Consider the following 13001-nt stretch of genomic DNA (forward strand, 5'->3'; position numbering starts at 1 on the left):
CCGCCCCACTTCGGAAAGCTGTTCCGAAGTGGGGCGGGGGGGTGGGGACACCTGCCGCCGCCGCCCCACTTCGGAAAGCTGTTCCGAAGTGGGGGGGGTGGGGACACCAGCCCCAGCCGCCCCACTTCGGAAAGCTGTTTCGAAGTGGGGGGGGTGGGGACACCAGCCCCAGCCGCCCCACTTCGGAAAGCTGTTCCGAAGTGGGGCGGGGGGGTGGGGACACCTGCCGCCGCCGCCCCACTTCGGAAAGCTGTTCCGAAGTGGGGCGGGGGGGTGGGGACACCTGCCGCCGCCGCCCCACTTTGGAAAGCTGTTCCGAAGTGGGGGGGGTGGGGACACCAGCCCCAGCCGCCCCACTTCGGAAAGCTGTTCCGAAGTGGGGCGGGGGGGTGGGGACACCAGCCCCAGCCGCCCCACTTCGGAAAGCTGTTCCGAAGTGGGGCGGGGGGTGGGGACACCAGCCGCCGCCGCCCCACTTCGGAAAGCTGTTCCGAAGTGGGGCGGGGGGGTGGGGACACCTGCCGCCGCCGCCCCACTTCGGAAAGCTGTTCCGAAGTGGGGCGGGGGGGTGGGGACACCTGCCGCCGCCGCCCCACTTCGGAAAGCTGTTCCGAAGTGGGGGGGTGGGGACACCAGCCCCAACCGCCCCACTTCGGAAAGCTGTTCCGAAGTGGGGCGGGGGGGTGGGGACACCTGCCGCCGCCGCCCCACTTCGGAAAGCTGTTCCGAAGTGGGGCGGGGGGGTGGGGACACCAGCCCCAGCCGCCCCACTTCGGAAAGCTGTTCCGAAGTGGGGCGGGGGGGTGGGGACACCAGCCCCAGCCGCCCCACTTCGGAAAGCTGTTCCGAAGTGGGGAGGGGGGCGGGAACACCTTCTGAAGGCGGGCAGGGGGCGAAAGTCTTTGTCCCCCCTGCCTGCCTTCCCAGGGGCTTTTAAATCGCCCCGGACAGCGGAGAAGTCCTCCGCTGTCCGGGGCGATTTTAAAATGCCGCCCGCCAGCATTTTAAGATCGCCCCGGACAGCGGAGAAGTCCTCCGCTGTCCCAGGGTTTTTTAAAATGCTGGGGGTGGGAAGAAAAGCCCTTGTCCCCCCCCCCCAGCCTTCAGAAGAGGTCCGGGGGCAGACTGTCCCCGGACCTGGTCCGAAGGCGGTTTCCCTAGGAACGCATTAATTGATTTTCAATGCATTCCTATGGGAAACCATGCATCGCAAGACGAAAAAACCGCAAGACGAAGAGACTTGCGGAACGAATTAATTTCGTCTTGCGAGGCACCACTGTATAGCTAGGGCTCCATTTTATTTATGGGGGGAGGGGGGTTCAGGGGAACAAGGGCATTTATGATTCTACCGCCCCCAACATGCCCTGTTTCCCTTGCTCACTGCTGGTAGTACAGATAGACTCATGGAGCTCCCTGCAGCTGTACTGGGGGCCTCCAGCAGTGTTAAGTGCTATTCTGCTGATAGGCCTCCTTCTCTGACAGAGAAGCACGTACGACGCTTCCAAATGTCCCTCAACCAAATTTTAGCCTGCTTTAGAACTGCACCCTAAACTGTCTTAAATACTGTATTTTTCGCCCTATAGGACGCACTTTTCCCCCTCCAAAAATGAAGGGGAAATCTGGGTACGTCCTATGGGGCGAATGCAGGCTTTCGCTGAAGCCTGGAGAGCGAGAGGGGTCGGTGCGCACTGACTCCTCTCGCTCTCCAGGCTTCAGGAAGCTGTCCGCAAGCCGTGGGAGAGCTGCGCGACTTCGCGCAGCTCTCCCACGGCTTGCGGAGAGCTGCCTGCACTCAGAAGCCTGGGGCACGCTGAGCTCAGTGCCCCCCAGGCTTCAGGCTTTGCGCAGCTCTCCCACGGCTTGAGGATAGCAGCCTGTTCTGGGGACTGGGGTCGGGGGAAGCTCGGGCTTCCCCCGGCCCCAACCCTGCGCCTGGGGGGGAAATAATTTTTTTTCTTTATTTCCCCCCAAAAAAACTAGGTGCGCCCTATGGGCCAGTGCGCCCTATGGGGCGAAAAATACGGTACATGTACAGCTGCAGTTAGTGTGAGGCCGTGATAGAAAGATTTCTATGCCCCATAGTAACAAAATGCTAATGCTCTCTTTACTGATAAACAGGAGCAGTTAGGTCATCTGTTCCTATATGTAGGCATAAAAATGCAGGAAGCTCCAAAATGTTTTTAACTTGACCGTGTCATGTATACTTGCTCAACTTCGTTGAAGGAACTCTCATAAATTATCCAACTAATTCCAAAGCAATTATCTGTTTTGCATGCGATCCAACTGGGTATTACACGCCCAGTAATAAAGCCATCATATGGGGCTAGTTATTGGCACTAGCCCCATAGTTAGTTGCATACAGATGCTACATATTACTAGTATATATTTTTTAGTTTTAGCCCACTTATTGTTCAATATAAATGCACAACATGACACTGTAAGTTTTAAATATTAATAGTCTGCTTTCTAAGTTTTATGTCTTGTACGTGGAAAACATGACATCTAAACTGCTGGCTTTCTGCTGGCTTTGATTTGTAGAGTTTCAGGAAAGGTCATTATTTAGTATGCAAAAAAAAGAAGAAGTAGGTTTTGGCTGCAAGAAGCATGTCAAACTCATGATTGAACTTGTGAACCTAAGAGCCCTGTTGAGACCAACGGCCTATCAGATTCAGTCTGCCATTCACAGCGACAAACCAGAGGCCTATGGGAAGCCCACAATCAGGATTACTATATAGCCATAATCACTAACAGTTATTGGTGGCCTGATCCTCCAAGAGAAACGCTTGCTTTGTCTGCCCCTCTGGACAGTTTCCTATGCAACAACTACTATTCTTGCTCCTTCTCATGCATGGGGTTTACAGCAAGGCTCTTGAACCAGCTTCTCAGGAGGTCTCACAGACCACTTCAATACTGGTATCTTAGTAGAAAATAAATTATTTTTACCCTCTTCTCTATTGTCTTTTAAGTAGTTTAATTGTGTGCAGTTGCCTTCCATTTTGTTGACACTGCTTTTGTAATGTTTGATCTATCTAATTTTATTGATTATAGATTGCCAAGCTTTAAAAACAACAACAACTGGAGGCCAATTAACTAATTTTCTCAAATAAAATAGTACATGCATGAGATTTATGGACTCACTTGCTAGTCAGTTTTACCAGAGCACTGCTGCAAGCATTCATTTTCAATGAAGGACAGCACGCTAGTTAATTAAAACATTCCCTAAAGCAGCCGCACTAAAAAAAGCAGGAAAAACTCTTCAGAGCTGAGTTACAGTCATTGACAAGTATCAGCAGTGACAGCCTGGAGATTCTGAAGGGACAACTTTGTGTCCTGCCCCAATTTAACCCTTTACACCTTCAGCCAAATACCAAAACACTGCTACAGGGTTTAACTGTGTGATAAATATCTATGCATTACAAAGCTCACAGTTTTAGAAGAAATCTTCAAAGAATACAAGTGAACATGGGCACAGAGAGCTGCATGACCCAATGCTAACCTAAACTTAACTATGGTTAACATGTCAGACATACAAGAGATTATGGTTTAGTCTGGCAAAGTTAGTTCTGCCCTCAGCTGATGTGTATAGTGGGACACCAGTAATACCTATTTCTTATCTTATAAGGAGAGGCTGGAGAGGTGGATTAATTTTCCTAACCATACTCTGTGCAGATATATCCTTGATATACAGTTAATATCAACCATGGTTTGCAACCCCACGGTTTCACAGCATTATTCTGAAGCAGGATCTTCATGAGGCCATAATTCCACCCATATTCAAACAAGTCTGTCTCCTATCAATTGCTAACTCTATCTGAAGTGGATAAAACCTATGGGTTCTCTATTTGAAAACCTGACTCCCAATTTGCTACCAAGCAAATGGTTCTATTATTGTATGGATCTTCCAGATATTCAATGATAAGGAAAAATGTCCACGCCACAAGCTGGGATAGCTCAGTCGGTAGAGCATGAGATTCTTCATTTCAGGGTCATGGGTTTGAGCCCCACACTGGGCAAAAGTTGGACAGGGGGTTGGACAAGATTACCCTCGTGGTCCCTTCCAACTCTACAATTCCAGTAAAAATTAATGGATGCCAATTGCAAATACATTATTAGGCAAGCTTGGCAGTTTCAAAGTTTTTACCTTTGTTTACTAAATAAAAGTAACAAAAAATAATGATGCTGCTAAATTAGATAACTTTCTATGGCATCAGAAAACTTTACAGTGCAAATTACCCTAATGTTACATGGGATTTTTTTTTTAAAACCCACATTACACAAATGTTAATCCTTTATTGGCATAGACTTTTCCTCTGCAGTAGTGTGAAGTCTCATACGACATTTCATAATCCAGTAATCCTGATCTAGAGGAAAGCACAAACCATAGTTTTCTGATTTGAATGCAGTGGCAAATTTGGATCTGTACTACAGGGGAAATTCATCCAGTTGGAGTGCTGGGCAGGGGTGGAAAATAAAACCACAACTCATTCTTATAGCATCAAATCATGGTTGCCATTACATGTAAACCATCCCAAAATGTTTTGAATTTCAAACTAGGCACTTAATAAAACTGAAACACTGTATTATTCTTTTTTAACTCAGGTAAAGTTAAAGAAAGAAAATATTTGACCCAGTGATTCAATACCTAATTTTCATTAAAATTCAGTACAATTCCTCCTCAATTGTCATTACTCACCTTTCCATATCTGTTTTTCTTGGTAATCTGTTGGGAAGGGGAGTTGGAGTGGTGAAAAAAAGATCAAATTATTATGTTTTGACAAATACTACAAAAAAATTAAACAGGAAGCGTGAGTTAATTTCAGCTCTCTGACAATAGTTCTTGTACAATTCTCAAGTTTTTAAACAATCTTGTAACTCATTCACATTTTACATTTTGGGGTGTACATTTAAATCTTAGGCAGATACCTACAGTATGTGACTGCAAACTTCTTCACACAGATAATAAACAAATGTCTACCATGTGTCCAAATAACTGAAAACAGATGATGATTTCCCCAAAAGTTTTTCCCACACCAGTGCAAATACAAGTGACTGACATCATAAAGAGTGAACTTGCAGTCATTCAATTTCAGATCTCCATGTCCTGTGTCTTTACTATTACTAACAGTACTGTATTATTGTGATGCTTAAACAAGCTGAGTTACAACACTGACTATTTTTTAATTCTGGGAGCATTTATCCACACCAACTTAAGGTAAATAAAAGGGTCTGTTATATTTCCACAAAAGCGTTAACAGAAAAAAGATAACAATATCCCACTTAAAGTAGATTGAAATATATTTTTGTAGAGGGCCCTATATTGCTAGTGCTATGAATCACAAACGAGTTAAGGTGGAGTAAACATATTTTGAACCCATTTAGCCCCATTTAAAGTAATGCAGCTTAACTAAAAATAAGTTTGAAAAGATTTGCAGATATGACTATAGGTCTAATTTATATGTGGATGCATATGTAAAAAAAAGGAATTGGTTTATCCTGACTTTCACAGCCAACAACCTAATTCAGCATATTCCTGAAAGAGACTAAATAAGTAGTTGATGTGAATATATTAAAGCTATTAACTTCAATAAGGCTATTTATCTATTATTTTAAAATCTCATCCAACCAACCTTCTTTCTATTCATTACCTGGGCTGTTACTTACAAGAAATACTCCAGAGATGACACAGAGGGTCTGCTGCTTTGCCCATCATTTACAATATTTGAGATTCCAGCATTGCAGGGGGTTGGGCTAGAAGACCCTCAGGGTCCCTTCCAACTCTACAAGTCTATGGTTCTATAAATAGCTTGTTGCAAAGACGTAGCCGCACTGGGAATTGATTTTAAAAGGCCACAATAAAGCAACCACAGAAGTTCCAGCTATGTGACAGGAGATTGTAATGAGGTCTCAATAGAAACTTTGTGAAAAGTATAAATACAATTTCTTTTTAAAAACCTGTTTATTACAAAGACAGCAAAGGCCTTGCTGCAATCTAGACACATAGGATGCTTCCAATGGTACCTGTCCCTCAATAGTCTACACACAAACAGCTTGCACTGGACCAAAATGGTCTGTACTGTCCAGATGACTTGCAGTGAAAGGAGGCTACCCTTCAAACTAAAATACAGCATCCAACTGGGACCACAGCACCCTTGTCACCTAGTGTGCATGCACACGAAAGTTCATACCAATAACAAACTTAGTTGGTCTCTAAGGTGCTACTGGAAGGAAATTTTTTATTCAGTATTTCCAATCAAGCAAACACAAGTTTTAGTTTAAGACTTAGCCCTTATCTTCTTGATGTTCTTATTAGGTTTGCCAGCAAACATAAACTCAACCAGGAATCAATTCCAGCTCTTTAACAAATGCACTTGTATGTATGACACTCAAGTTGTTGAACGATTGTTTAACTCTATTCACCCTTTACATTTTGGGGGTGTACATATGACTCTTAGGCATGTCACCTAAGAGTCACAGCGTGCGAAGAGAGTCTGAAGATTCTAACTGAACCAGAAGATCAGGCTTCCCCAAACCACCACCCTCCTTCTCCATCACGTAGAACAAGCCACAAAGGAGGAGGACCTCTTGGGCGAATGGGTAAGAGGCGTTCCATAAGCCAAGGTCGCCTAACACGGGTTCGTCGGAGAGTGAACCGTCTCGCGGGGGGGAGGCAAGGGGGCAAGCCAGGCAGGTGGGTAAGGGGCTCCCGGGCACTCACAGGTCGGCCAGAACGGTGAGCTCCGCGTAAGTGCGATGCAGCAGGAAATCGATGAGGGTGCTGAGTCGGAAGCCGGCGCTGGCCGCCGCCGCCGTTCCCGGAGGCTGCGGAGCTGGGGCCGAGGTGGGCCCTCCTCCCGCCGGGACCAGCTGGTGGCTTTCCAGTTGCACCGGCGCCATCGTTGCAGGAACCGAAACAAGCCGGCCGGCCGGCCGATGAGAGCGGGTCTTCGGCGTCCTTTCCCCGCCCGGCTCGGCTCTCCCTCGCGGGCAACCAGAAGCAGCCGCGATCACAACGCGCCTCTTCGGCCGCCGAGCGCCGCCGCTGCTGGGGCTGCCGCCACCATTGCTGGGGGCGGACACCGCACCGGAAGCAATCCCAGGACAGCGACGGACCGGAAAGAAACCTCTTCCGGTAGCCTGCACTGGATCATAGACTTCCCCCCGTCTCTGCAAGAAGTCTTTTTAGTCACCCATTATTAGACTGACAAAAGGTTCCAAGTTTCCGGGTTCACTCTGAGCTCGATTTTAGCCTCCCAGGGAGGAAGTCAGAAAGAACCGCTCACAGGAAGCGCTGGCGGAAGCCCAAGTTTTAATGTAGCTGCGTTTGAGCAGCGGTTTGTCCATTAAGAAGCCAACGGTAGTAGCATTCATTTCAGTGAAAAGCGGCGTAGAAATACATTGCATCTTTCTAACATAGCATGACTACCAAGCCCAAGTGGGAGGTGCCTGTCGTGCCCGAAAGTTGCTTAGCAATAGCCCTGTAAGCGCAGGTCTTTATTGCAGGCTGAAGATGGACCGAGGTCGTTTTACGCTTTCCGTTCAGAAATGGTATCCATCCCATGCAAAACACTCTCAAGTTACAGTGTTCAATTTAATTGATTTAAATCGTCGCCCGTTTAAACAAATAAGTAAACGTGCGGTTTTATTTTTATGTTGCGTCATACTGAGTTATTTTAATGTAGGCGACTTTCACTGTTATCCTTAGGAAAGTGAGCTATAAACATTAACTAAACCGATCTATCACCCAGCGCACACCCAGCACTGCTTCACGAGTAAACCTTGACTTGCACGGAGCTGCATTGTGCGTTTAGCTGCAATTCCTTATCCACTAAATTGGGGTGAAGCCCCATTGAATTTTATGGAGCTTCTGAGTAATAATGAAAATAATGACACTGCTTTATGCTTAAAACTATGGCTTCTACGACTTCATTTCCCACCCGAAATGAAACTTGAATAGCAAGAACATAAGCTCCCGTTTTTGCTATTATTATTATTACTATTTTACGAGACGGAAGAAACTAATTTTCTTTCGGCAACTCTCATTTCCTCTCCAGGGAGAAAACAGCGCCAACAGGAACCGGAACTTCCTTCTTCAGGCATCTGAATCAGGACTTTACTCTTCAATCTCGATAGTATAGGCTCTATGGAAAGCAATGGGGCGGCCTGGCGTTACCGGCCTTCGTCTGTCTGAAGCCTTCGCCAGAGGGTGAGGCGCCGCAGATTCACAGAGGCCTAAAGCGGGCTGTGCTGCGCGAATTCCTGGATCAAGAAAAGGTTGCGGCTCCTCCTTTTTTTCTCCTGACAGTTCTTGTACCTTCAACAACTTTCATAACAGGCTGAAATTCTTCATGCTGACAGGAAGAGAAGCTGCTCCTGCAAATCATGCAACAGTTAAAGACGCTTTGTCAGGAAAAAGAATCATATATACTGGTACTCTTTAGGATGCCAGGCTCCAGCTGATCACTTCCATTTTACTCCTGAGTATTTCTATCAGTTTAATGGACTTGTTCCAGCATAAAACAAGCCATGTCATCTTGCAGCAACAACTAGACCCCTTCAAAAGCAGAAATATTTTCATAAATTAACACCTTCCATAGTATTTTTTTATTGTGGAATATGATTTAGAATTGCTTGTAGTGAGTTGGTGTGGTGTAATAGCAAGTGTGAAATGGAAATCTCTCATCATGGAGTTCGGAAGTTGCCTTAGGCAGCTCATTATCCAGCCTTATCAAACGTGGTACCAGGGCAGCGGGCCAGCATAAAGCATTCCACACTGAGGCAATACCACTGAGTAGCTGCTTTCTCCTGCACCTCAGCTCAGGTGGCAGGGGGTACACAGAAAAGGGCTTCTGAAAATAACAATCGGGCAGGTTCATTTGGGAACTGGTAATCCTTCAAAAACTGGATCCAAGTACATGTTTTAAATCTTACTTTTTTCATCTGCATTATTATTATATGTATTAGATTTCTTATCCATCGTTTACTATAGGATCCCAGGATGTGTTACAATGGCAAAAGCAATACAGTTTAAAACAAAACCAACCACTAGTAAAATATTTATCATCATCATATTAATTGACAGTTTCAGATAGGTCACAAAACAACAGCCCTATTTCAGATTGGTGACAAACTCTTCACTAACAGAGAAAGGTCCCTGAGACACCTCAGCAGGTGGTCACACTATGTTTCGGGTATCCAATGACACAGGTGGGCTGTTCTGACAATCCACTTGTCCTTTCTCTTGGATCCAGAGCTCTATGTCCTAAGCCCTAGACTCCTCCTGGGGTCCTAGATTCCTATCCCCTGCCCACTAGAACCTTCTTACAGGCTGACCTCCTTCAGCTCTGATCTCCTCCCACTTTTCCTCAACATTCAACCCCACTCTCTATACTGTCTCTATGAGACTCTTGGCTCCAGCTCCCATCAGACCTAGCCAAAATGACCAATGATCAGGAAAGAGGGAATCTAACAATATCTGGTGGACCACAGGTTCCCCAATCCTGTACTAATTCCTGTAGTTGCTTTTTAAAAGTAAGTAAAATAATATAAACAGAAAATAGTCAAGATTAATATACAAGATTGACTAAGGGTTTTAAGCCAAGAAGGGAACTTACTACTTAGAAACTTCTACCTCAATACCACCTTCATTTGTAAAATTATATTAAAGGTTTAATATAAATTTGTAGATGCAAGAAGTCAGAAAAATTTCTAGCAATTCTAAGTGTTAGTTCAACATACCATTATATCTATCTGTATCTAGAGAGAGATAACCTTATGCTTCCCACTGTAACAATCATTTATTACTAAAAGTGTCTCCCTACATAGTTTGTGCAATGCAATTTAGAATTATTTATAAACATTTTAATATCAAAGAATGTCACACATTTGGGCCCATTAGTGTATTATTCCTAGTATATTCAGTTTGCTGTCACAAACTATTGGTTTGTCAATTGTTAAGTGATTGTTGTATGTACAATAGAGCATTCTTTACATTAGCAGTAAATTAGTTACCTATTGGTGCCTGTTGAAAATACTGAGAAATTCAGATGCAATTATATTTGAAATGGCAGTTTGAAAAAGAAAATGTCCCCCTCAGAATAACATTATCATTTGCTGGCAGCTGCTGGTGCTATATAAACAGTATAATACTTCTTATCCAATCATTTCAAACGCTCCCTCCACCAGAGTCTAGAAAGTCGTGCACATTATGGCTCAAGGATAACATTACAATAGGCAGTCTACATATAATGGAACGGGGGCAGTGGTGGCAGGAGCAGTTAACCATGCTGCAAGGTGGTTTTTGACCAGAGAATATGGGAGTAAACTACAGGCAATAATAGATTTCTTCTTCCATTTTTAACTAGCATAAACTTCAGGTCTCCATCTTTACAGACAAAACCAGTTTTCAGCTCCTGCCAGGGCTGATAGTGAAGGGAGAGGGAAGGGTTGCTTTCTATATGCTTTCTAAGAAGGATCTTCTATACCTTGGATCTAAGTCAATTTCTAAGCTAGAAATAACTTCACCTGCAGAATAGGCCCCTCGCTTTTTTATTTTAGGAATGCAAGATAAAAAAAGGACACATACGGAGGAGACGGGAGGAAGGGATGCAAGACGCCTGTATAGGGAACAATAGGAGGGCTGTTTAGAGGGCTATAGACATGCTAAAAATAAGTTGAAAACTTTCCAGTTGATTGGGGAGTTTCTGGAGGGCGTGGGGAGGAGGGAGAGAGCCTACTCAAGGTATAAGAAAGTCTGCAGAGGCGTATTTTTTTAGGCAGTCAGTCTTCCAGAAATTATTCTACTGGCTGTCTCCTGTGCACAGAGAATAAAACTGCTTTCCTCCAAAGAAGGATCTTTCCTGGAGTTTTCTTTACTCTCTCTCTGGATCTGAGGACGCGGGCCAACGGTTCCCTGGCATGGACTAGGCTCAGCCTACATCTTGGTTCCCTGACCGGGAACCTGCCCCACCTCAGAGGGCTGGAGAGATCCAGGCTCGACCTGGTGGACAGCTCGGATCGGTGATTGCAGGCTCCACGCGCGCACCCTACCAATTTGTGGGGGGAACCAGCCACACCGCTCCGGAGCAAGGACCCAGGTCGAGGGAGGAAAGAGGACTGGCCAGGGAAGGGAATCTGCAGCAAAAAAAAACACGGTAAGCCCAAGGGAAAGGGCTGGGCGTGGGGCCCAAGGGAAAAGAGGGAGGCCTGATCAGCCTCACCTGGTTATGCAGTAGTGTGCAGCCAGGAAGGTTTGGTAAAAAGGGGAACAGAGGCGTGGCAGTGGTGTGCCACCAGGAAGGTTTGGTAAAAAGGGGAACAGAGGCGTGGCAGTGGTGTGCCACCAGGAAGGTTTGGTAAAAAGGGGAACAGAGGCGTGGCAGTGGTGTGCCACCAGGAAGGTTTGGTAAAAAGGGGAACAGAGGGGAAATTATTTTGGTGTGTTTTGTGTATTGCATGCTGAAATTATTTTGGTGTGTTTTGTGTTACATGTTGAAATTATATTGATGTGTTTTGTATGTTGTATGTTGCATGTCAGATACTTTAGTGACTGAATTGTCAAGTGTGGGCCAGGGCTTAGTGTCCCCTTTGGCCGAGCGATTGTAGGACTGTAGTGTGTGAAGTGTGAGAGAATTTTTATTGTGAATAGGAGCGAAGTATCTGGAAGAAATGGGTTCTGGCCAAAGTAAAAGTACCCCTTTGAAATGCTTTTGGAGATTCAAGCTGATGAGAGGGGAGGATGAGGACATTGTGTAAATTAGATTGGCCCACCCCAAAAGAATAAATTGGCCGTCCATCAGGACCCTTGATTTGCAACTCATTAATCCATTATATCAGAACATTTTGAATGACCGTTCTGATCAAATCCCCTACATTTCCACATGGAAGACCAATGTGGAAAAGAACCCCCCTTGGCTGAAGTCATGCTGCCAAAAGGTCTCAGGCAGCCGTACCTGCTCAGTCAGGAAGACAGGAGGACAACCCCCCAGTCCTCCAGGATTTAGAGAAGGAAGAAGATAAAGTTTTAATGCCCCCACCGCCTTATGCCCCGGCAACAGCCCTGGCACCACCCCCGCCACAGGGAACAGATGGCCCAGCCCCCAATCCCGTGGACAATGCATTGTTAGACCTGGGCGAAGATGGAGAAAGGGAGGAACGAGAAGAGGATGATGAGGATGAGGCATTTGTAGGAAAATTGATTAAGTTGACAAGTGATGGAAAGATATGAACAGAGGAACAGGCAGAACGTTTGAGAAAGTACCGTATTTTTCGCTCTATAACACGCACCTGACCATAACACGCACATCGTTTTTAGAGGAGGAAAACAAGGGAAAAAATATTCTGAATGAAACAGTGGACGTATCATTTTTGTGCTTCATGCTGTGGCCACAGACATGTGATCTGATGGTGAATTTTGGCTGACCCAATGCAAAGATCCTGAGGATCCATGTGGATCCATGCTTTGTAACCACGTTTTTGCACCATTGCAGCCCCAGGCAACAGTGGGTGCGTGATTTTTTTTTGGGGGGGGCAGGCTGTAGCCATGGGCATGCTGTGTGCTCTGATGGTGAATTTGGGGTGACCCAATGCAAAGATCCTGAGGATCCATGTGGATCCATGCTTTGTAACCACGTTTTTGCACCATTGCAGCCCCAGGCAACAGTGGGTGCGTGATTTTTTTGGGGGGGGGCAGGCTGTAGCCATGGACATGCTGTGTGCTCTGATGGTGAATTTGGGGTGACCCAATGCAAAGATCCTGAGGATCCATGTGGATCCATGCTTTGTAACCACATTTTAAGTGGGGAGGGAAGGAAAAACACAGAAGGCTAAGAATGCAGGAGAGGGCTATAACGTGAGGAAAGGAAGGCAAAAGTTTCCCCCCATCCACCCACACAAGCCAGCCAGCGTGCGCTCTCTCTCTCTCTCTCTCTTTAAATGGAAGAAAGCATATTTGAATGCTGTGTGTCTCCAAAAACAAAAAGCAGGAAGTCAAATCAGAATTTTAA

General features: G+C 45.7%; 1 protein-coding gene across 4 annotated transcripts in view; it reads right to left on the minus strand.

The window, feature by feature from the left end:
- MED14 (mediator complex subunit 14) overlaps nt 1-7076 on the minus strand; it is a 39027-nt gene extending 31951 nt beyond the window's left edge. For 2 of the 4 annotated variants that reach the window (XM_081199239.1, XM_081199238.1), the window contains exons 1-2: nt 6716-7076; nt 4694-4720 (exon numbers count right to left, since the gene is read on the minus strand). In XM_081199239.1, coding sequence (XP_081055365.1) covers nt 4694-4720; nt 6716-6894 — 206 coding nt within the window. In that variant the 5' untranslated portion in view covers nt 6895-7076. The remainder of the gene's footprint in view (nt 1-4693; nt 4721-6715) is intronic. The other 2 variants (XM_081199236.1, XM_081199237.1) reach the window with 1 other exon arrangement.
- Between the last annotated feature and the right edge of the window lie 5925 nt (nt 7077-13001).

Source organism: Podarcis bocagei (assembly GCF_964188305.1).
Source record: "Podarcis bocagei genome assembly, chromosome: 6".
NCBI classification, from domain to species: Eukaryota; Metazoa; Chordata; class Lepidosauria; order Squamata; family Lacertidae; genus Podarcis; species Podarcis bocagei.